The 24763-nt window shown below is 36.2% G+C and overlaps 1 protein-coding gene across 1 annotated transcript in view; it reads right to left on the minus strand.

The window, feature by feature from the left end:
• Positions 1-770: 770 nt before the first annotated feature.
• The window catches only part of LOC140148163 (polycomb group RING finger protein 3-like), an 81465-nt gene continuing 57472 nt past the window's right edge, over positions 771-24763 (minus strand). The window contains exons 6-9 of the mRNA XM_072170025.1: positions 14526-14594; positions 6464-6675; positions 4388-4468; positions 771-2619 (exon numbers count right to left, since the gene is read on the minus strand). Coding sequence (XP_072026126.1) covers positions 2575-2619; positions 4388-4468; positions 6464-6675; positions 14526-14594 — 407 coding nt within the window. The 3' untranslated portion in view covers positions 771-2574. The remainder of the gene's footprint in view (positions 2620-4387; positions 4469-6463; positions 6676-14525; positions 14595-24763) is intronic.

Below are 24763 nucleotides of genomic sequence, written 5' to 3' on the forward strand. Positions count from 1 at the left end.
CTTTGAAGTAGCCAAACCTCCTCCGTGGACAGAGTGAAAAACGGATACATTTCTTTAAAAGGACATATCTTTAAAAGTTATCAGCCGATTGAAATAATTGTTTTGGTTTATTAAAGCTAACGATTGAAGGTTTCTTTACATACCAAAATATATTTGATCAACTTTTCAGAAATAGGAGAAAAAGAGGGCGAAATGTGGGGCCTCTTTTTTTTGGGACACCCTGTATTAAGTACAAAATGTGCAAGTATGAACATTACTTTGTGTCTGTTGTACTCCCAGATGATCCTGTGTTATTAACTGGGGTAATTACAATGCCTGTATACTGATTTTAATTGAAAATGAAAAAGGGAACAATCCTCGAAGTTTTGTGTACAGAGGAACCTGTGAAATACCCTTTTTTTTTAAAATTTCATGAGAGACAATGCTCAGAATACCCCCTTTTTTCATGATTTAGCGGTCCATGATTTCAGTCAACAAAATACCCTTTTCTATGCGAAATTTAGAACACACATGGTTACCACTTTTTATGTTGACCTGGGGTACCGGGTTGCGCGCGCGTTTGTAAAATCCCACGATTTGACAAAAAACAAATGCGGAAATTTTTTTATTTAAAAAATTTTTTTTATAGTTTTTTCCAGAAAAAATTAGGCGAAAATCAGACTTTTTCTCAAAATACCATGAAAAAAGTCGGAAATATAAAAAATAAATAAAAAAAAATCGCATTTCGCATTTGTTTTAAATTTCTTGTGAGCTTTGAGACAAACCTTTTTTTTTTGGCCTTATCATAGTGCAAAGTCAGTTTTTAATTCATTGACTAGGTGTTTCTTGTATCATACTCCAATTGCCCATACACAGTCAATTTGGTAACTGCACAAGTTGTCATTTTAATAATGTTGCTTATTAAATTGTCATCAGTTGATTTTAGAACAGAAACAGTATAAAAGCTTACTTTTTGAAATTACAAATACGGTACATTGTATAATTTTGTTTCACTTCGGTATAATAAATTAATCATTAGTTTCATTTTCAGGTGAGATTCTGATTATATCCAGTCTCCGGCTGCTTGTACATGATATATGTTACAAGTTTTATACCAATTGCTATCCATAACTTCCTGAACTAAGGAGAATCTGTAAAAATTAAGTTGTTGAGAAAATCTCAAAATTTGATTTTACTTTAGACCTTTTGCGAGTCAGTAATTTAGATGTTGTTTTTATTGTATCTCTAAATATAATGATGAGAAGTATATAAAAGTATACATTTCAGAAAGGAAATGATGCAAGAAATCTAACTAGCATAACAGATTTCTGCAAATATTAACAGTTTTTGAGAAAATCTCAAAATTTGATTTTACTTTACTGACTCGAGGAAGGTATACAGCCTATATACTAATATTACATTTCCATAGTAATCAATGTCACATGACATTTTGTAAAAGTGGAAATTTTTTGAGTGATTTATTTGCATTTTGCCAATTTTGAATTGTTTCCCTTGTTTCTAAATTTGCGATTTTAAGCTTCCTTACATTGACCTATAATCAAAAGGAATATATTTGTGTATTGTTATTTTCACGGCAGCTCCTTGGAGTGCGAAAATCGCAAAAATAAATGTTGTGCAAAAATGTCCACTTTTATAGTAGATGATGTCACATGACACGGAAAAATGACAGCAGCATTAAAGAACAAATTTAAATCTCCTATCAATGATCGACTTTCATTCAAAGCCAGTTAGATGATATTCTGAATGATTCATCATGTTCTACATGAACATGTCTCCTCCACTGAGAGCAGACCATATCTGTGATATCATAATAATAATATTACATAATTATGAAGAGCTGTCATCCAAGGATGTGACAACAGTTGATGAAGGATCGTAGATGAATCCAAATAATCCCACGCCATATGGTGTGAGAAATGTTGTAACATGAAATCATGATCAAACTTGATGAGAATTCATCTCATCTTATATTGAAGACCCGTTGACTTAAAAATCCCATGAGAACGATGTATGTCAAGCACTTGTTGTGAGAATGGTTGAACCTAGATGATTATTCCATATAAAGGTACAGTATAAGTCATCTCATTGGGAAGGGCATCAGCCATTTTTGCTCATTTTCTGCTGAATGGTTTCCAACTATGATTTCAATTGCGGCACTGTTACACTCTGCTAAACAGCACATTTAATATTCGTAGGCCTGCAGATCTCCTTCAAACATCCATCCAGAATTGTATACAAATTGAAACCTTCCTGTAGCCTTTTATAAGGAAGAGTAACCCTGAATTGCCTGAGCATCCCTGATCATAAATCACTTGCTGACACCAATGAATGATGAACATCCGGTGAGAAAACAGCACGTCTAATGGAAAGCAAAATGATGGTGGCGTTGTAAAAAAAAACCATTTACACTGGACGTCCACAACTGCACATCTTCACTATCAATTTTTATTGTTGTTTTTTGTGTGTATTATAATATAAATGTACTTGGTTAAACAAACCATCAAAATATATAAAAATTTGTAGTCTTCTTTGTACAGTCTAATCTAGGCAGTGTTCTGGCATAGGAAGCTGACATCATAGGTCTATCCTGGGCCGATAATGTAACATCAATGGATATTGCTGTAATAGAAAAGAAAAATAATATCAAAATTGATCTTATATAAGTGACACCTCCTATCAGATGAGGTGACAACAGTGCTCATAGATAAAGGAAATGATCTACTGATATGTTTGAGGTACTAGTGTACGAGTGTGACTACTTCAATGTGCAAATAGCTCTGTATCTGCTTTTGGGGGGTGCAACTGCTAAATGCAACACAACAATGGATGGATCAACACAGAGTAAACTGTGACCGTGAGTGATTAGCTGAATATTGTATACGAGTGTTTGTTGCATTCAACAGTTGCACCAAGTTTTTTAAAGCACAGGTCCTCAATTGAACATGATGCGTGTATGATGAAATCAAGCAATATTTATATAATATACAGTTAATTTGCACATCATAAAAGCTCCAATTTACTGCAAACTGAATCCAAATTGAATCAATCATTCCTACAATATATAAAATTACAGCAAATATACATAATTTACAAACAGTTGGCAGTTCTGCTTCACTGTTTTGCCTTCAGCTGTGAATTTGGATCTTTGCCAGCATTAGTATTTGTTATTAAATCAAATGCCATTAAAACAACGCTTCAATTTCAAGTGACAACATCAATGAAATATTAGGGTACTTGCATTAAGTACCAGTTCTCTCATTGCATTACAATTGTATTTTAACACTAAACCATCTGTAATATATTCTATCTAGAGAATTGATATAGTTAAGTGATGGTGGTTCTCACGAGGGATTGTAATATCACCTGCCTTTGATCACCTAAGATAACAAGCATTCAAAGCTGCAATTCTCACTATTCTACAATTGTACTACAATGCATTGTAACATACCCAAGCAAAATGAGGACAATAATGCCAAAGTTGGGTTTGAGTTATGGGCGCATTTACCATTCAAATCTGTATGTCTCATTTTTTAAATACCAAATTGTTTAAAGCTATATCACCTTTTGATGGCATTCACATCAAATTAAAGCTGATCAAAGCAAAAAAATTCACGACATTGTACTCATTCTACTTCTTGCTTGTGTCACATATAGCATTTCCACTTTGCATGCAGATATTTGTACAATTACAGCAGTGCCCCAAATGAGAGATGGTCATGGCAAGTATTAGTGTTCAACTATGCAATACACAGAGTGCCAGGTGTTTTTGTTATTTCTAATTGATGTTTTTGTCATTATTGTACAGTTTCATTGGTACTGTCAATATAAAAAAGAGTACCAAAACAAGAAAAAGATCAGAAAATGGTAATTTTCAGTCAATCATACATGATGTATTTCTGGATTGGGGTGGTGGAAATCCTTTCCAGGTTTGATTTATTGTTGTCTTGTCAAGAAAAGCATAAGAGGTTTCACACATATATAGGAACTTGGGAAAAATGTGAACATTACATGTTTACATCTTTCTATGTTCCTGTATGTGACGTGTTTGCACCAAATTTTGTGCCCTGGCAATGTCCTAAATTTTGTGCCCTGGCAATGTCCCAAATTTTGTGCCCTGGTGTGTTGTGTATCTTGTTTACCCTCATTGCTCAATCATAGCAACCAGACTCGAGCTTATTGGACAGCCAGTGGAGCTGGAGGGGTGTGGATCTGGAGGAGACTCTCGGCAAGTTTTTAGTGCAATTACCTTTCTAGTGTTCGATGATGTGTGATTATTTCTTCTCCTCCAAAAAAAACTACACAAACCTGCTATGTGGTTGTGGGGTACAGCTTCATACTCATCACGGCTAGGGCTGGGAAGTAGAATAACCACTTATTTTGTACTTACCTTTGTCCGCCATCTTGTTACACAGACAAATTTTAATGTATGGTCCTTGCCTAGAATTTCTTCATTGCATAGGATGTCCAACTGAAGCAAAAGAAAAAAAAAAAAAAAACACGATTCAACATCATAATGATTTTAGTTTAGTATACCTAATTATTGGCACAACATATCTCATGGAGAGACCACCCCCCTCTCTCTCTCTTTGGACCTTCTCATCAAATATCACAGCATCGCGCGATGAAATTATTTCATTGCGCGATGTTGTGATGTTTGAAAAGCATGTGGGATCTGCATCTTCTTTTAAGGTCATTTCACCGACCTTGATTTTCCAACAGCCAATCACAAGCGTGCACGGCTGCGACATCGAAGCGCGATGCGAAAAAGTTGAACATTTTGCTACTCCATCGTGGACCAAAATTTCCCACCACGTGATGAGAATTTTCACCTTTGAGCTTGTAAAAGCCTGACCCAGGATACAGTTTTTATAGTATCGCATCACACTGCGATGTGAAGTCAGGATCGGACTTATGTCTGATTTTGTGTCCATGCCAACTGGATAAACAAACAATCTGCCTATTCTAATATTTAGTTTGTTTACAGTGATAAATACACATGTACTGTATAAGTGGTAATTTTCGCGTACAGTTATTTTCGCGATTTGTAGTGAGAGACACATTTTCGCGAATGTTACTTTCGCGTTTGCAAAGTCCTCCCCTATACTTGTAATACATTATTGCATATATTAGCGGGTGTTATTTTGCGGTTGGAGCTCTAATCGCGAAATTCGCGAAAATAAAACCCTTGCGAAAATTTCCACTTATACAGTACCACATTGCAATATAATTCTGCTCTTGGTTGAGGCTGAAAGTTAAATGGAATATGAATAGTAACTAAATGATTGATTTGATATCACTCTGCCTGACAGGTAGGTTGACAGACTGCATTAGCCTTAATTCAAGACCACTGCCTTATTATCCTTCTTCTTTCTTCCTTTTTAAAATCACTTTCACCCACTAGATTTTGATGGCCACCTTGACAGCATTTCAAAATTCTATATAAAATATTTTAAAAAAGAAAAAAAATGCATTCTGCATTATCCACAGAAAGCCTGAGGACTTGGAGCAAGTCTAGGCTGCATTTCTAACACAAGCATCTTTCAACACATCTATCTGCCCAGTCATATGAATTATGATATGACAACTTATGACAAATTAACATGCTGCAACATTGCAACCCACATACTCTACACACGCAAATTTTGTCAACTGCAAATTTAAAAATCTGCACACACACACACACAAATTATCGTAAATTAAAAACTTTATGAAAATCTCCCATTATGCAGTACTTTATTCATTCATTCATTCCTGTCCTTTATCTTAGTTCAAAATCACATAATCTTAAATCTTGCAGCATTCATACTCTGGCAATGTCAAGTTACATTCAAGCATGTGAGTAATCAAGTGGATTTGTAAAGCACAATTTACCAACCAATAATTAATACATTCAAGCAATATTTAGGCCTGTATAAAATTGTTTTGCTTTCAACATGAGGACAATTTTGATATCCCATATTTGAGTTATACAGCAGATATATAAATCTGATAGTAAAATGCAAAATCAACATTTAGGCCTATACAAATCCTTTACCACTATACAGACTATAACTTAAATAATGCTATATGCAGCACCACAGGGAGGGTGATGTTCCAATCACTGATTCTTGTTGAAGTTGAACCCTTTTAGTTGTATCCAGACAAATAGCTTTTAGCATTTTTCAGGGCTTTCTGTGCATTTCACATTGTAAAAACTCAATGGCTTCAAAATCTCTCTGCCCCTGGATCTCCACCAAGCAGAAATAAATCTTACATCCTATATGTGGGCCCCCTAAATTGTACAACCCAAACCAAGTTGATGGATGAAGTCCTTTGCTGTGATCATGGTGCAGGTGCATTGATCACAGTGACACTGACAGCCTAGCCTTCAAGCTGAGGATTCACCAGCCTGTTTAGTATATATACACCTCACAGAAGGCAGGTCATGGTGAAGGACTCACCAGGACCCAGAAGCTGGTCTTACCTGATGACAGCCGTCCATATGTAATTTCTTAGCAACAAATTTCTTTATATGGTTGACTGTGGCCTGCGCCGAGATGCGGATAAACTTTTTACGGAGTGGTCGAAGCTGATTGGTATTGCACTCAAGACATATTTTGACTTGCTCATCGTTCCGGTGATAGTCGTTATCACCTTCTTCTTTTGGTGCATCACTGTTGCCATCGATGTCATTGTCTGTGTGGGAGATAAATATTAACAAGTGTTAATGAAAGGAAAAATGTTTGATGGTTGACAGAAACTATTGTATTCATTAAACTGCCATCAAATGCCTTATAGGCTCTTCACACTTGATTCTAAGGTTCCCACATGCATTTGAAATTCACTCCTGCGTTTGAACATTATTGCAATTAAAATGTGTGCTTTTTGAGTCGGAATGCAATAAGAATTCGCATTAAGTAGGCCTACCACACCCTCTAGAGTGAGCCTAAGTATATCCTTTAAAACTTTCAATAGGCCCTACGCAGGGCCATGTACGTAAGATTGTGCATGAAGACTGCATCTAATTTGCAACTACATTTTCAGGCTTTGCCCCTCAAATGACGCTGCGGAGAGCTTTTTATTGCTCGCCTACCTTATAGGTATAGGTAATAATAATAACCACATACATACAGTACAGTAAAAATGCTCTCCTAGTGCTCTCTTGTAGTGCTCTTAAAGAGCAATTAAAAGCTCCCCTTCAAATTTCAAACAGCAAAGCCTCCATTTAGACTGATAATGAAACTTGGGAAAAATGAATAATGAAAACGTAACCGCATTTGTTTTCTGAAAATATGTAACAGAATCCTCGGAATCAAGTGTGAAGGGTCCACTCTTTATGATTGCATACATGATTTATCATAGGCCTGCTAAGAATACGCGATTTTGGAGGCCAAAAAACGCACCCCGAATTTTCTAAAAAACGCAAAAATCTGTGATTTCCCGCCAAAAACGCATAAAATCTAAAAATCTCACGGTTTTGGAGAGTCCCTGGAGCTAACATCAAGTGCTACCATCATTAAAAAAAAAATTGGAAAAAAGTTACCAAAAAATTACAAGTTTGTATCCAAATGGGACCGATTTGTAACTTGTGTTCACTGCATAGTCTATTGAAGATATAAAAATGCATTGGTTTTGTACACAAGTATCTTAGATAGATTTTGAAGTGAACATAAGTTACAAATTGGTTCCATTTGGATACAAACTTGTAATTTTTTGGTAACTTTTTTCCAATTTTTTTTTTTTTCCCCAGATGGTAGCACTTGATGTTTAAAAAAAATTAAAAAAAAAAAAAATTTTTTTTTTTTTTAAAAAAAAGTCAAAAAATGCAATTGGAGCCAAAATACGCAAATTGCGGCGCAAATAACGCAATTGCGTATTCTTAGCAGCCCTAATTTATCACATATGTCAGTAGGGCCTTATACAATAAAGCATAGTGTACACCAATTGAATTACAATACATTCACCTGATTATGTTCTGTTTATCAAACCAGGAGTTTAGGATGTGGTAGTGTATGTTACATCTTGCCAGCCTCTTTGAAAATGATGCACCCATAAGGGTGGTCAGTTGTAATTAATTTCACTATTTGTACAACTTACCAGAGGTTTGTGCTGATTTGTAACACACTAGCGGGTCCCCGTGCGAATGAGTAAATAGGAGCATTCACTAAAACAGGAATTACTTAGGCCTACATTTCCTTTTTAGCTTCTTTCTTTTTAGTTTCTTCTACATGGGCCAATTTTGTTCCATTCTCTTTATCTCTCTCTCTCTTTGCTGCTTAGCTTGTGATTTTCCTTTTCCATGTTTTTTGATTTATTTAACCCCGTTCCCGTTATTTTCTTTTAGCTTCTTTTTTATTTGCCATTTCCATGTTATTTTAAATATGTTCTCAGTTAGGTTTTAAAAATGTATATTACCTGACTAGTTTCTTATTTTAGCTTCTTTTTTCTTACATTTCCTGATTAGTTTCTTTCTTTCCTTCTCTAGCCTATTTTATTCCCGTTTTCATTTTCTTACTGTAACTATACTATCGTATTTCGTCGAATAAACGCCCCCGGGGGCGTTACATTTTCCCAAGGGGGGGCGTTTATTAGAGGTCATTTTAGCACGAAAATTCCCGTTAAAATCATTAGGTAAGCTTAAAAGTCACGCTAAAATGACGAACTATGACCTTTTGACACTGACTTTTGGTTCACTTCCGGGTTCGGATGCAGATTTTTCGCCATTTATTGCTGCTACTCGCGACCATGTGAGCAACTTGGTAAGCTTACTACACAAGATAGCATGGAAATATCGGAATTTTTGAAACATCTTGGTTGAAAAAAGTGGTGGGGGCGTTTATTTGAGGGGGGGCGACTATTCGACGAAATACGGTATATATACTATAACTCACATGTATACCCGTACCTTTTTTGTCCTTTTCTTTTCTTTTTTATTTATAGTAGGCCTACCGCTTCATGTTGTTTATACTTTTGAACAAACACAAATCTTTTCCCCGTATTTATTACATCCTCTAGCGGTTATTCACCTCATATCATTATGTGGGCTAACATGGTTCTGCGTCGTTTACTCGCGCGATGGCGTAGTGCTGCGTTACCCGCGCGGTATTGCTGCATTACGCGAGCGGCGTTAGATACGCACGCTTTGTAGGACGCGTGTGGATAGGTTAGCAACCGCCTAATTTTCTGTTTACCTAGGATAGCAACAGACTATATTTTCACTGTTTTTGCAGCCATTTCTTGACTTTTCAACCAAATAACGTGCAATGCATTCCCCGTATAATTCTTGATCTCCCGTGTGAATTTGGCGACACTTGGATCCAAACTGACGGAGCCTTTCAATCTTCATACTAGCCCACAAACCCACAGACAAACAACTTTTCGCTATTTATTATAAGATAAACATGGCTTTAACATGACCAAATTTATAGGTGATATGCAGTTCTCCTTTAATGTTGCCACATAACCCAATTGCTTCATAATTAATTTTATTATATAATATTTAATCAAATACTGTAAGATAATTAGATATGGCTCATCTTCACTGCTTATTAGAATCATAAACAGTTATGGTAATCAGCTCAAACTATGGGAGTGAACACACAAGGTCAAATACGCAGGTAAACAGGCATTATCTGGTAAACCCATGGATAAAACACAAAAGGCTAGGAATGTATTTGCCTTGCTTGATTATTGTATGATGGTGCTGATTTAATGGGGCATATAAACCTAGCTATTGTCACCACTTTAAGGTGGTATTGGATGCATTTTCTAGAAATTAAAAAATGCTTTGAGCATGTTTTAAATAGATTAATTGAGTAGGGTAAAGTACACTGATCAATATGCCTTTTGTTTGGAGCAAATCGGACATACGGTTTCCATAATACATCAATTTATATTTTCTTTGTATCCTATTGTTTTTGTCAATAATCAATGTAATTAATGAGCTAAAATGACTGCAAAGGCTCATGAATATGTAATTTTAGCCAATTTTCTGCTAAAAATCAATGCATAAATGTTCAGGGTACTTTTATTTTACATAATTTTGCCCTGAAACTTGGTCAAAGTGTTTCTAATATGTCCTAATGTATTATATAGTGAAGCAGCCCTCTAATTTGCATATTTGCATAATTAATGAGCTAATTTGCATAAATGCTAATTAATTATGCAAATATGCAAATTAGGGGGCGGCTTCACTATATAATACATTAGAACATATTAGAAACACTTTGACCAAGTTTCAGGGCAAAAGTATGCAAAATAAAAGTACCTGAACATTTATGCATGGATTTTTAGCAAAATATTGGCAAAAATTATATGCTAATGAGCTTCTCCAGTCATTTTAGCTCATTAACTTTATTGATTATTGATAAAAACAATAAGATACAAAGAAAATATAAATTGATATATTTTGAAAACCGTATGTCCGATTGACTCCAAACAAAAGGCATGTTGATCAGTGTACTTTTTTCTACTCAATTAATTTGTTTAAAACATGCTTAGAGCACTTTTATAATACCTCCATAACCACCTTAAACACATCACAGAAGTGTAATACACTAGATTTAATAAATCATTTTCTGCACCAGTCATTCAGTAATTCCTTTTGATCTATGTAGTAGGTGATGCTGATGCGCTATGTGAGATACAGTAGTGCATTTGAAAGTTTAAACATTTAAGATATTTGAGATATGATGAAAGAGAATGCTTTAATTAAAATAATAACTGTATCTGAAATGGTTTCTAAATAAGGATTTTTAAATCACATTATGTGAGCCGATCAAAGTCAAATGCGGACATATTGTGGATTTGCAAAGATTTTATAAAGAAATGTATATCAATGACCCCTTTTTCAAAGCCTATTTTGGTATATGAATAGGTCCTTTTTTCAAAATTATCTCGGAAAACAGCCCAATTTTTCCTTAATCTAGCCAAAATTGTCAAAATTTGCCCAAAATTTTGGGAAAATTTGTAAAAACAATTTTGGGTAAATTCAGCCGAAATTTTTGACTTTTGGTATATCAATGGGTCAAAATTTCTTAAAAAATTGGTATATTTATGGGTCTACTTCCAAAACCTCAGCGGCACCTCCCTCCCAAAACCAAACTTAAGTACCCCGGGTCACACACATATCATAGCATTATGTTCAGACTCAACCCTGTTTTGTAACAGGGTTGGGGAGCTTGAACAGGCCTGTAGCCATAACAAAATGTGTGTGGTGGATTTGGCAAGAAGTGTAATTTGGCAGGGGGTGTCTGTTAAAGTAAACATTCTTAGGGTGATGTGCCCCACCCCTCAGATTGGTTGAATTTTTTTTCCAATACATGGGGGAACATGTTAACATGCACAGTAGGGTGTAAAGACCCCTTTTCTTCCCAGGATATTTGTTAAAATCAGTAATTTTTCATTGAATACATAAGTTCATTGAATACATAATAACAGTTACATTCATTCATATTGCACAAATTGTGAATTTGTAATGAGTAATAATTGTTTTAATAAAAGCCAAAGAAAAAAGTCTATTCAATTTAATTTTAGATTTTCATTAGTCTGTGCATGGATCTAGTAGAGATGTGTTATTTTGTGTGTTTAGTGGTGCACACCGACATCGCCTGATTAATAATTACATTGTACAGCAGAGACACTAAAATCAATACCCGGGATCGATACAGGTGAATGTGCTATGCACGATTTGATATTCAGACGATAAATCTTTGGATACCGGGGTAGAAAATGATTAATATCTCCCGTAATGTTTTTATTCTAAAGAAGCCATATTTCGATGCTTGCACTTGAATATATGTGTTGAAAGGATATGATAGTCGTTAGCTTGCATATTGAGAAAGAACCGTGCGTATTGAGCTCAAAAACGGACAAAAATTCTGATTTTATATGTGCTGAACTATAGCGCAGCGTAGGCCATTGGTGGAGGCAGTCTAAAAGCAGATGACCTCATGGCGTATACCATGCTCACTGACACTACAGAGGTCAGTCACCAGGCTAGTCGGATGTCCCTCGTATCATTATGCATCTCAAAACTATTAAACAGGTCGGAACAAAATGGCCATACGTGGCTTTGGATTCAACCTACCATAGCGATTTCTGCCATGAAGATATTGGGGCAATGACCAGGGTTCACAGTTTGCTCTCAAATAACCGGGTCCACTTTTTTATGCTGGACCCATTCAGATCCAATTTAGTTGAAATTTGCGGGTCCCAAATTGATTTTTGTGTACTTATGAACGAAACTTCAGAAACACACGGAAATGTATTTTCAGTACTGGCGCAAACGATAAATAGTAAAGTATGCACCCAAAACTTACCAAAGTCGAGTCAAATTACTGGGTAAAAGACGACTTGCCGCGATCGGCCGACTTTCTCATAAAGAACCACAATTACTACCTAATAACATGCACTACTTTAATCATCTAATTATTTGCTTATTTTGTTATATTTGATCGGTTGAAATATACAACTACCGCAAAAACATGTTTTCGCGATGTCACCAGCAATTGACCCTGTTTTGTTGACATTATTATTGTAACATAATATTTGCAAGATACGAAAAAAAATCGCAAGTCAACCTCTTCCACAGTTCCCCTCATATCGCTGATCAAATATCTGTGCATGAAATAGCGAAGAGGTGTGTATCATGTTGCAGCGATTTGTGTAATTGTATGTAATTTATGAATGAAAAGTTGTTTAAAAATGTGCTGTGAGCCGATTGAGCTGGGTTATCGCACAATGACGATCTATGATGATATTTTTTATTTCTTGGATTTTTTTTTTTTCGGGTCCAAGCACAGCCTGCTGGACCCATTCAGGTTACATAATCTTACTTTTTGCGGGTCCAGTGAGTACAAAAGTGTCCTGGACGCGAAAACGCGATAAACTGTGAACCCTGGCAATGACACTGTGTGGTGATACCATTAGAACAGATTACGTATGCAGCAATAAGATGAAACACACTAATATCAATGTTATTTTAAAGACCTGACCATTTACACATATTAATGGAGATATTCCAGCTATCAGTAAACAAGTAAACAACATTGCATTACAAACCTATATGTGACATGATCAAGGGGAATGAGCTGGATGTCGCTAATATTGTTTTAGAAATATTGGCAAAAACAGTGTTAAAATTCTTTTGTTTTATATTGTTTTCAGCCATTGATAATTAAATTACCAGATGTCTGACATAAAAAAATTGAAAATTGCCGACATGCGACTCGTTCCACTTGATCATGTCACATTACATTATTGGTTTTCATTGAAGCACTGTATACAAAATATTTGCATACATTATGTTTGCTGTCAAAACATTCACCACAGACATCGAGTATGATATGATTTAAAGAGTAAATAGGTCGTGTATGCAAAACAAGATAAAACAATTTATGATCAGCACAGGCCATTCAATATTTCTATGATATGATCTTAAAGTACTTGTTCATGATTTGATGTTGTTACAAAAGTTTTAAAAACATCTATATTTATATACGGCCAGATTCAATTTTGTAGTATTTTTGAGATGGTCATTAAAGCCTTAATGTACGATTTCCGTCAAATTTTAATTTTGTTATTCTTTATTCAAAATGTTGAAATAATATTAGTAATAACTGCCGAGAAAGGTTGCTGTCCGTTTTAAGTTGAAATAACATGGTAAAGTGAAAGAAACCCCACTCTAGAGTTATTTTGACCATTTAACATGCAGTTCTATGGGAGGACATATTATCATAATTTTTTAAATTATGATAATATGTTAAACTTTGCTCTGTTGACCTACAAAGACAACAAATTTGGCCAATTCCATTTAGGTGCAAGTTGGGACATGTGTAAACATTACAAATTTGCAAAAAAATCAGGTCTGAAAAAAATTAACCAATTTCATATTATAAGATCGTACATTAAGGCTTTAAGTTACTTTCAAATTGGAAGATGGGCAGATGCATGTAGCTAGTTGTACATAGGCATATCCCACATATAATACATACATTAGATCACTCTCCTCCTGCATATTTTTGACAGTGTATGCAATTAGCTACTTGCAGTTCCGCCATTATGCACTATGTGCGGGAGAGCCTCGAACTGGCAGCATACATGAAAGGAAGAATTATGTAACCTTACACAGAACGTTATGACTAGTTCAATTCCCATTCATGTATGCTGCCAGTTCGAGCTCTCCCGCACATAGTGCATAATGGCGAACCGCGTCAAGTAGCTTAATCAGAAAGACATCTTACACTTCCCACAATGCATTGCTTCAATTTTCTGTACTGAACTACTATCCAGTGCAACACAGGTCGATAGTAACCAAAGGTACCTCGATGAACGGAGCATATCCAGAGCTTAAAAATTTGGTTTATTTCATGACTATCGAACCATGATTAAACAGTCTATTCTCAACTTGAAAACAAATGGAACCTGTACAAAGTAATAGAAGTGTCATTTGATTCACCGAGATGAAAAATTGTGTTACAAAGGATTCTGGGAAGGGTAAGATACCTTCTCTGGTATGCAATTTACCTTATGAGATATGTACTTACCTAATAATTTATCTTCAGGTTCTTGTTTCCCAAATGATTCATAAAATTCTCTTTCTCTTGTGGTTTCATCTGTGATAATTAAAATGAAAAAAATAATGATGTTGAAGAGGGTAACCCTATTTAGGATATATAGGCCTATGGATTTTCTTCAAACTTAAATAATAATTACAATGTCAAATATCATCCCTTCTTTGCAACCATGGAAATAAAACAGAACATTTTCAGCATAAAGGTGATTAATTAGCAAGCTAATACATGTGTTTGCAAACGGGTCGCAATCCCTGTTGCATTGTTGTCCCAAAGCCCCTGAAAACAAATGAACGTATACCGTATTAAATTTCATTTTATTTCTTTTGAGAAGATGAGGTAAGTCCAGTCCTGGGCGCCACCTTAAGGAGGGCGCCAGATTGACCAATTCAGCATCGATTCTGCGCCCCCTCCAAGTGATGAAAGTCAACATTTGTGCGCACGTCGCGCTCATTTCAGCACAATACTCATTTGAAAGATCAATATTAGACTGAAATTCAACTTCATTATAACCAAAATTTTGCACATTCCATGCGTAATCGTTTCCAGAATGGGGGCAAGGGCGCCATTATGTATCCATGGCCCCTGGCAATAAAACCCTAGCAACGCCACTGGGAAAGTGGGAGGGATAAGGCTATCGATAAGGACATTTAAGTATGAAGAAGAATTCCATTAAGATTTGAAAAGTTTCATAAAATATACCACTATTTATACTTAAGTTCACTATTGTCAAAAAGTTTTCCAATGCATTTTGAGTCAGTTAAACCCACACAATTTATCACTGTTTATTTACTACGGCTGGCCTCATAGGTGTGAACTGCCTCAATGATATGCCATCAGATTTCACAGACATAGAGAACTAGATCAGGATGTCACCTCATCGATAAATCCATTTCTGTCAATCAGGGAATTCGAGATTTTCTGCAACACATACACTGTACCTAGGGCAGATAACAATTACAAAGGTACATGTAGCTAGGTGTGAGACTAACACATGTGGTGACCAAGACAGACAGAAAGACAGACAGATAGACCAGACTAACACATAGATTGAAAGACCAATGCCAAATAGGTGGGAAGAGGATCAGTATGAAAAAAAATATTGAAAACACTGTTCACTAATATTATTTTGCTCAGTTATAAGTCCTCCAGCAGGCGCGTAGCGACAATGAGATTGGCAAATAAGGGGGGTCAAAATCACCTATTTCCATCTTATCTGAAAATGTTTTTTTATTTTTAGTACCACCATTATCAAAATAACTGGCACATCCACAACGGCCTGATAGATGATACCCAAAATCATGATTGTCCAGTCAGATTTGATGTATAGACCATGATACCCACTGAATAAGACTAACCCATCATACTATTTCTATGATCAGCTCGTAATGGGCGAGATTTATTCAGTTTCTTTTACTGCCTGATTCAACAGAGTTCAAACTCACTCCCGTATAAATTCACAAAAGCGTGCATCAGTCACACAATACACAAAGTACAGTTCACATAGTCATGCCTATTATGGGCTGATCAGAGTATAAGTAATTCAAAATCTGCAGACAATTTGCTGATAATCTAAATTAGAACTCTGTCAAACCTTTTACATGCACAAGTACTACATACGTTATACCCGGCCACAACATGACCATTTCATATTAACCACCACATTTGCCAGCTTAATTTTGCATTTATACACTCTCCATCCAATCTACAATATCAAAGCTCCAGCTATTTCTATATTTTCCCTGATACTGATGATTCTGGTGCAGCATAATTGATTCCCAACACCGCACAGTAACATGCACTTGATTTAGTAGTCAATGGTACTAGATAAATGAGGAGGGTGAGTAACCATCCAGGAACCTTTGATATTGATGCTTAGTAGTAAACTACATCAAAGTTACACAGTAGTAATCAACTAGTTCTTTTTATAAGTAAGGGGTAGGGTGCATCAGATGCCCCTCATGTCAATGGATTCATCTGTCCCTAGTCTTAAAATGTTCCTATTGTCACAAAACTAACATGTGCCAAGTTTGAATTAATTCGGAGGTCGTCCTGAGGGGCCACGGAGAGCCTAAAGTTACAATGTGTGTTCCTATGTAGTAAAGTTTGTTGACCCCTGTACAATTCCAATTAGAAGCCGATCGAACAATTTAAAGTAGCTGCCATATCAAAACCGTTTGGATTTAGAAGCTCAAATCTTGGGAGCTAAGCGTACTGATAATCATCTTTGAATCTGTGATGAAAATCCATCTCCAAAGAAATGACCGTGTGTGTTTTATTGTCAAAAGCGCCCCCACAGTCCATATTCTTGGGAAAATCTATAATTTCTGTTTTAACCAAGTGCTATAATACTTTATTTCACACTGAAAGTTGTTAATATGTATTATATATTGACCTAAAGTTCAGATAATCTGCTTTGTAAAAGTGTAATGACAACCAGGACATCAACATTTGTAAAATTTGAGGTAAAAATTACCACAAAATGCCTATTTCACTGAAATTTTGTATCGAGGGCGCTTGTGCCAATTCCACACATGCTCATTTTCTTGGTGATTAATTTTATCACCGATTCAAGATGATTATCAGTACTATAAGCGCAAAAGATTTGAGCTTCTAAGTCCTAACGGTTTTGATATGGCAGCTACTTTAAATTGTTCGATCGGCTTCTAATTGGAATTGTACAGTGGTCAACGAACTTTACTACATAGGAACACACATTGTAACTTTAGGCTCTCGGTGGCCGCCCAATACGACCTCAGAATTAATTCAAACTTGGCACATGTTAGTTTTGTGACAATAGGAACATTTTAAGACTAGGGACAGATGAATCCATTGACTTGAGGGGCATCTGATGCACCCTAGTAAGGGGTGGTGCAATAATTATGTGTACCCCTGGGGTGAATTCTCAAATGGTCTGCCAAAATCGCTGTTCCCCTCTGGCCGTGCCAAAAATCTTTGCCCCCCCTTCGACGTGCCAAAAACCTTTGCCCCCCCACCTTACACATGCAAGGCTTTGGGGAGCCCGAATTTAAACCCTTAAATTGTCTTATCATATAGTGTGAGCGCTGCGAGCAGGAAATTTTGCATATTTGAACGTATTCCTAACGTTTTCCTATGCCTTTTAGGGCGTAATATAGAAACGGTGCCCAAAATATCTGTGCCAAAATTGCTTGCCCCCCCTTTCGACCTGCCAAAAATCACTTGACCCCCTTTTGACCGGCCAAAAATGCTTGCCCCCCCTTTTGGCCTGCCAAAAATCTTTGCCCCCTATAATTCACCCCAGGGGTACACATAATTATTGCACCACCCCTAAATTAACTCATAATTCAGTCATTCATCTGTCACAAATTCCTGAAAATGCATCCAAATGTATAGCTTTTTGCATTTTTAAGCATACTACGGTATTACTTGTAAAGTCATTAGAAATTGTGCATGTTTCACCTGCAGCTGCGGTAAGCATGCACCCAGCCACTTTTTTAATTTACTTGTACACATTCTTATTCCCTCCTTGTTCCTCAGCTTCACTTGCATTTTCAGGTACGTTCAGTTCAACAGTGCACATTTTTTGTGGCATGAAATTTTCACAACTAAGAATAAATTTTTGCAGTACAAAGTTGTTCTTTAATTTATTATCCTTTAAATTAATTGGTACATAATAATCAAATACATTCATAAAATATGGTGATTCCTTACCAGTAGCTGCCAGTCATAAATGAAATTTGTGAAATTGTCATGCACATATAATTGTCATGCAAACATATACCTACAAAGAAAGAACCTGTTCAACACAAACCCAGATGAAATAGTAATATGTTGCTGCTTTTTTCCCATCAGCTGATCAGAGAGTCGATTCTGCATCATCAGTACATGTTACCTGTTTTGAGCTTCACAGTCCAGGTAAACAATGTACTTTCCTTATTAATCTAACAACATTTTATACTCTCTCTCAAATTGCCACATACTGTCCCCGGGGGCGTTACATTTTCCCAAGGGGGGGGCGTTTATTGAAGGTCAATTTTAGAACGATAATTCCCGTTAAAATCATTAGGTAAACTTAAAATTCACGCTAAAATGACGAACTATGAACTAGAAACACCGACTTCTGGTTCACTTCTGGGTTTCCAATGCAGATTTTCGCCATTTATTGCTGCTATTATTCACCATATGGGCAACTTGGTAAGCTTACTACACAAGATTGCATGGAAATATCGGCATTTTTGAAACATCTTGGTTGAAAAAGGTGGTGGGGGCGTTTATTTGAGGGGGGGGCGACTGTTTGACGAAATATATCATCATATATTAATCTTCTCTGTAGGTTTCTCTGACCAGCTGACTATCCTGTATCTTGTTTGATTATAAATGCATGACACATGCATTCATGAACCTCGTGAAGTGCATATTTCTAAAATGAACATCCCTAGTTTCTGCAAGGGCATAGAAAAAGGCAGGATCGAGCAGTGGCACTTCCCTGGATCGAGGGATCGCAGTTCTCCGACAATCTGGAGAAGTGGCATATAATAAATTGTGATGATTATACTGTTATTATTACATTGTTATATTGTTTTATTACATTTCTTACTTTGTTGTTTCTTGCTTTCTCTTTATTTACAACATAAGTCATTATTCTTTTGGGGATAAAAGGTAGTCCTAAAAAGGGATGTTTGGTTTGTCTTTGGTTCATCTAAGTGAGTTTACTGTGTTGCTGTGCCCTCTACCTGATTGCCTCCTTTCCGAATACATGTTTCAGCCCCGGTCCTCATAGCATTAATTATGTTGCGTACCATCCTTGTGCGCCAGATACTTGCGAATGCAGCATTAAAACAAAGATCTTGGAGGCTAGCTGGTGGTCCTCGATCATAGACGTCACTATGGATTTTGCCCCAAGGGAAGAAATCAAGTGGTGTGACGTCTGGTGATCTTGCAAGCCACTCCAAAGCATGACCCAACCCAACCACTCTGTTTGCTATCCATGGACAGAGCAAAAAACGGGTACATTTCTTTTAAAGAGCATATATTTTAAACATATTTTAAGATTGCATTCTAAAGCTTGAAAATTGAGAGAATTGATCAAATCACTTTTTTGTACTAAGTCTATTTTCTTTCCCAGAATAATGTCATATACATAGGTTAAACACCACAGCCAACCTTGTTAATTTAAAGGCACTCTCAGTGATTCGTTAAATCAGAAAATTAAAAAAAAAAAAGATATCAAAAATGATTTATGAATGTTAAGAATGACAAGAACATGATAATACAGGTAAAATATTACATTTTGGGAGGTTTGTCTGTATATGCACTTGTAGCTACATGCAACGGAATGGAGCTCCATTCAGTGTCCGAAATAAGGAAAATATGGAGGTTGTCCTGAGGACAACTATAAGCATGAATTCTGCTTGTCCTCAAAACATTTTGGTTGTCCCCAAAATATGTCATATTTTTGAGTGCAAAGATTCAAAATAGTGGTTGTCCAACCAGGGGATAAAATATAGCTCAATATGGTTGTCCCCAGTGAATTTTGGACAAGAGGATAAGTGCCTATTTCGAACACTGTCCATATTTATCATAATCATGTAAAAACACCAATAAATGCCAATATAAAAGGAGTCTGCCAGTATAAAAGGCTTTTTTCTGTGAAATTTTTAACATTGCAAAAATATTGCACCACCTGACTGTATTTAACTAGCCTTATAACACTATGACTCATGAGTTTGGTAATATTCAGTATCCCAAATGGAGGGTCCATATTATAAACACACAACCTCTAGCAGAAAATGGTAAATATTTCCATGTGATTATACCATAAGTGACTGGAAAGGAAAGAAGGAACAATTGAGTCAAATGAAAATGCAAAATTTAGAGTATGTACATTGTATCTACTGTATAAAATAATAAATTTCCAATTCTATAAAACACAAGGCAGTAATCGAAACATTATTTTTTAATCAAACAAATTATCAACTGGTAAATGTAATATATCATTTTGGTAATAGGTGCATTTATAGTTATAATTCATAATTGACTTTCAGAAGCACATTAAGGGATCTAGAATGAGCGTTTATGGCGTTTCCACAGTATTTTTTGTGGGACATGAGAGCACCTCAGGCGTGTCGAATTGCATTCTGAATACTGAAGTATGTCTTTCTGATATCAAATAATTTTCATTTTTGAAATTCACGATATAATACAAATTTTATGACAAATTATTAAAATTGCTATTTTTTCAAATTTTTGATATATAACAGTCCTCGAAATAAATCTTATAAATCTAATGATATATTCTTAAAGTGCATGTAGCTGGGAGGAAAAGCTGACGATCAATTGAAAATTTTGACCTTTTATATTGAAGATATTGATTTTTTCCCCAAAAAGACCTATTTTTTTTGGTGTTTTGGGAAAAAAAAATCCATATCTTCAATACGAAAGGTCAAAATTTTCAATTGATCGTCTGCTTTTCATCCCACCTACATACAGTTTAAGTATAAATCATCAGATTTATAAAGTTTACTTCAAGTACTGTTAAATATCAAAATATCAATTTTAATGATTTGCCATAAAATGTGTATTACATTGCAAATTAAAAAAAAGAAGGACATTCTTCGTATTCGAATGCAATTTGATATGTCTGATGTGCTCTAATGTCCAACAATAAATACTGTCCAAAGGTTCATACCCCACCCCTTAACAAATCTGGCATTATATTACTTGCTCTGATGATCTTTTAAATGTTTGACATTGTTTAACTATCGTTATGCGAAACCATTTTTTTGTAACATGAACTAAAAAATGGTAGTGTTGCAACCCCATTTGTATATTTTATAAATTTAACATCATATACCCTGTACTGTACATTAGGTACCAATGTACAGCTATGGGTCTCCTCTATCTAGTGATACCAAATAAGTACAAACATTCTCCACGTAATGTTGTTATATGATATCATAATTTGAGTGCACCCCAAAATTGGTTGGCAAAATTGATTTTTGGCTAAAAATGCTAAATATAAAAGTGAATGTCTATTTTAACCCAACTACCAAGTTTAAAGTCAAATCCCTCTGTGTATAGAGACCTATGGTGGGCTCAGTCACCAGCCCTCCAAAATCAGAACAATTGCCTGAAATTGGGCATTTTTTTGCCTTTAAATAGTGTGATTTTTGGTAGGCCAAGCTCCAAACGTCAAAGCATTGGGAGTAACTTTAACTAAGTGGTCATTATCCCTAATCCTAAACCTTAATCCTAAAACTTAACCCTAATCCTAAAACTTAACCCTAATCCTATTAAATCGCTCAGGTGACAGCAGATATATCAAGCTTACTATCTCAAATTTTTCTTGAATCACTGTCAAGATACCATATATTCAAACCTATTAAATCATACAATTTTACAATTGCACCTTTTTCCCAATTTGCAAATAATAACAGTCAATTTCAAGGCCAGATTCTAAGAATTCAAACAGACAGACACAGGGAGAGATGATGTAAAGCTCAAGCCAGTGCTACATGGAGGCTAATAGTGAAATGCTGTCTAACCCTAACACCCAACCCTGTTTTTTGATATCGGAAGTTAAAGAAGATACGAAAAAGGAGAGTAGATGAACAAAGAAGTCAATGGCACCCCCGGGATTCGAACCTTTGACACCCCGCGTGCCAATCACACGATCACGGACCGGTAGCTACACAGGTTATCGCTGTCCAGGCAGCGATTCCATGAGCATATAGCACTTAGGGTGATTACGTCATCGCAGACCCTGGGATTCACGCATGCGCAGCATTTTTCATCGTGGTATTTTGTGGGGTTTTTTTTATGTTAGGGTTAACATAGGCTTTAATCTGGAAAAAAATTTTGGTGTTAGGGATAAGGGTGTTATATGTCGTCCCAAGTGAGCAATGGATATATGGCATCTTGCAATGAGAGCTACAAGCAGTATAACTCAGTATCTACTGCAATCGCTAAAAAGTCTGCTCCCGGGAGTCTGCTACATGGTAGCACTAGCTCTGTGCCCAGTACTGTACCACTATGATGACACTCCAACTCCAGCCACCGCTCGTAAGCACTAAGAGCGCTCGCAATCGGGCATCACGATCAGAGGGAACTGAGCCAGTTCTACTACATGGCAATGAATTTATCAGTGGCATTAACTCTGTGTGTTATCTTTCAAGTCGTCTGATAGCTGTCACAAAAATTAGGATTTTGTGTTTTGTTTTTATTTCTTGATATTGCTGGAAACCCTGTTTGTAGACCACAGCTAATAAGATTATGGACATATGTCTTTAAAAAGTTCTATAAGTCTTGGAAACTTGGTATGACCTAGAACTAGCCCCGTTCCACAAACCGCGACGCCTCTTGAATAGAGAGCGGAGCGAGCACCGAGCGTAGCTCGGCTACTATCCTACAGTTGGAAAATCATCATACAGGTATCAGAGTACAGCACAGAAGCCAGTGCTAGGTATGACCAAGACAAAAATAAGTCAAAAACATCATAATAAATAATTTACTAAATGACAAAATTTTTTTCATACTTGGCCTGCCAAAAATCTTTACTGCCCCCCTTGCACATGTCAAATTTTTGCAAAACCAAACCTTAGATGGTCTAGATTGGGCCTTCTCAACTTTTTTAGTGATCATGAAGTGCCAACATGTTAAGGGAGGACTTTGCGAGGGTGCATGTGCGAGTCCAGGGGCAGTGCCCCAGGAAGCTCCTAAATTGGAGGTTTGCAGATTGGGGTATTTTTGACCCCTGTTTGTTCAAGACTTTATGTGAAAAATTATCAAAATTACTGTGCACCACTTTGACTGATTCCAATTCAAGTGGCATTCATGAGATTTTATTTCAAAGGTTTCCCATAATTGTGTGCCAAAAATTACTTTCCCCCATTCAACACGCCTAAAATTGCTTACCCCCCCCTTAAGCTTGTCAAAATATTCTTGCCCACTCCCCCGATTTTACAATTCCCCGGGGCACGTAATTATTGCGCAGTCCAATATATGAAACATCGACAGTATTAAAAGCACTCAAATATCACCAGATTGACAGGCTACTTGCTATAACCTAGCAATGTCTGCCTATTGTCATGATTGTATTCATACATGATTCAAGTTACATGGAACAGACTTTGAGCCTCACTTGTCAACACTACATGTATATACTCAAGTAACATGGAACAGTGTGTAAATGTCTGATCTTGCGTGAACAGCAGGTACTTGACGGGACTGCAGAGCTGGAGGCATATAAACACCGATTATTGGGTTTACGCATACGGCAAACTCTCATTCCACTCACGAATATATCACTCCCTAAATTTACAATTTTCTTAAAAAAATTGCTGGAAAAAAGGTATAGGATGACAAAATTAGGCAATTAAATTACCTTCTCTAAGAAAATTATGATTTCAGCTTGGGGGAACTACTTGAAATTCAAGCATAATGAGAGCATGTTCAGTCTTAATATTCATTCCACAAGTATTTATGTTATTCAAGGAGTCTGAGCAGAGTAGAATGAACAAAACATTAAAGCAGCAAAGTCTTGTCTTGGACAACTAATACTTGCAATAATGCAAATATAAATGTATTCAAGTTATGAAAATTGATGGATGTTCATAACATTTTCAGCAAAATGTGCAAATTAATTTTTATGAAAATCCAAATTGAATATGGCTGACATAATTTTCACACATTTTGTTCCATCAAGCCACATTTTGTGGGCTGTGTAGTATTTATGAGCCCTGGGGAGGGTAAATAAGAAAATTTTGACAAACCAAAAAAAAGTGTGGGGGGGCAAGCAATTTTAAGCAAGCCCCAAAAAAGGCGGGGGGTACACGCAATTTTTAGCACACATTCATGGGGCACCTTTTAAATAAAGCACTCTAAGAAAGCTAGCCTAAACGTTCAAATATGCAAATTTTCATGCTCGCTGTGTTCGCAAATTGCAATCTCAAACATTTGCCATGTGCATAAGGGGGGGGGGTAACAGATTTTTTTTAGCAGGCAGAGAGGGGGCAAGTAATTATTTTTGAGGAGCTCATAATTATTGCACAGCCCTCGAGTTACTAGTATAATTAAGGCAGGGCTGCCAGGCTAGCTGGGGGCTAGGGGATATCAAACTTTAGAAATATAGAGAAATACTGCAGATAGGCCGTTTTTGGGAAATGCACATCACAAGCCCCCTCTGAGATAAAAGGGTGTAAATGCAAATTTGAAACCAAAAAATATAAATG

The sequence above is a fragment of the Amphiura filiformis genome, chromosome 3, assembly GCF_039555335.1.
Source record: "Amphiura filiformis chromosome 3, Afil_fr2py, whole genome shotgun sequence".
Classification (NCBI taxonomy): domain Eukaryota; kingdom Metazoa; phylum Echinodermata; class Ophiuroidea; order Amphilepidida; family Amphiuridae; genus Amphiura; species Amphiura filiformis.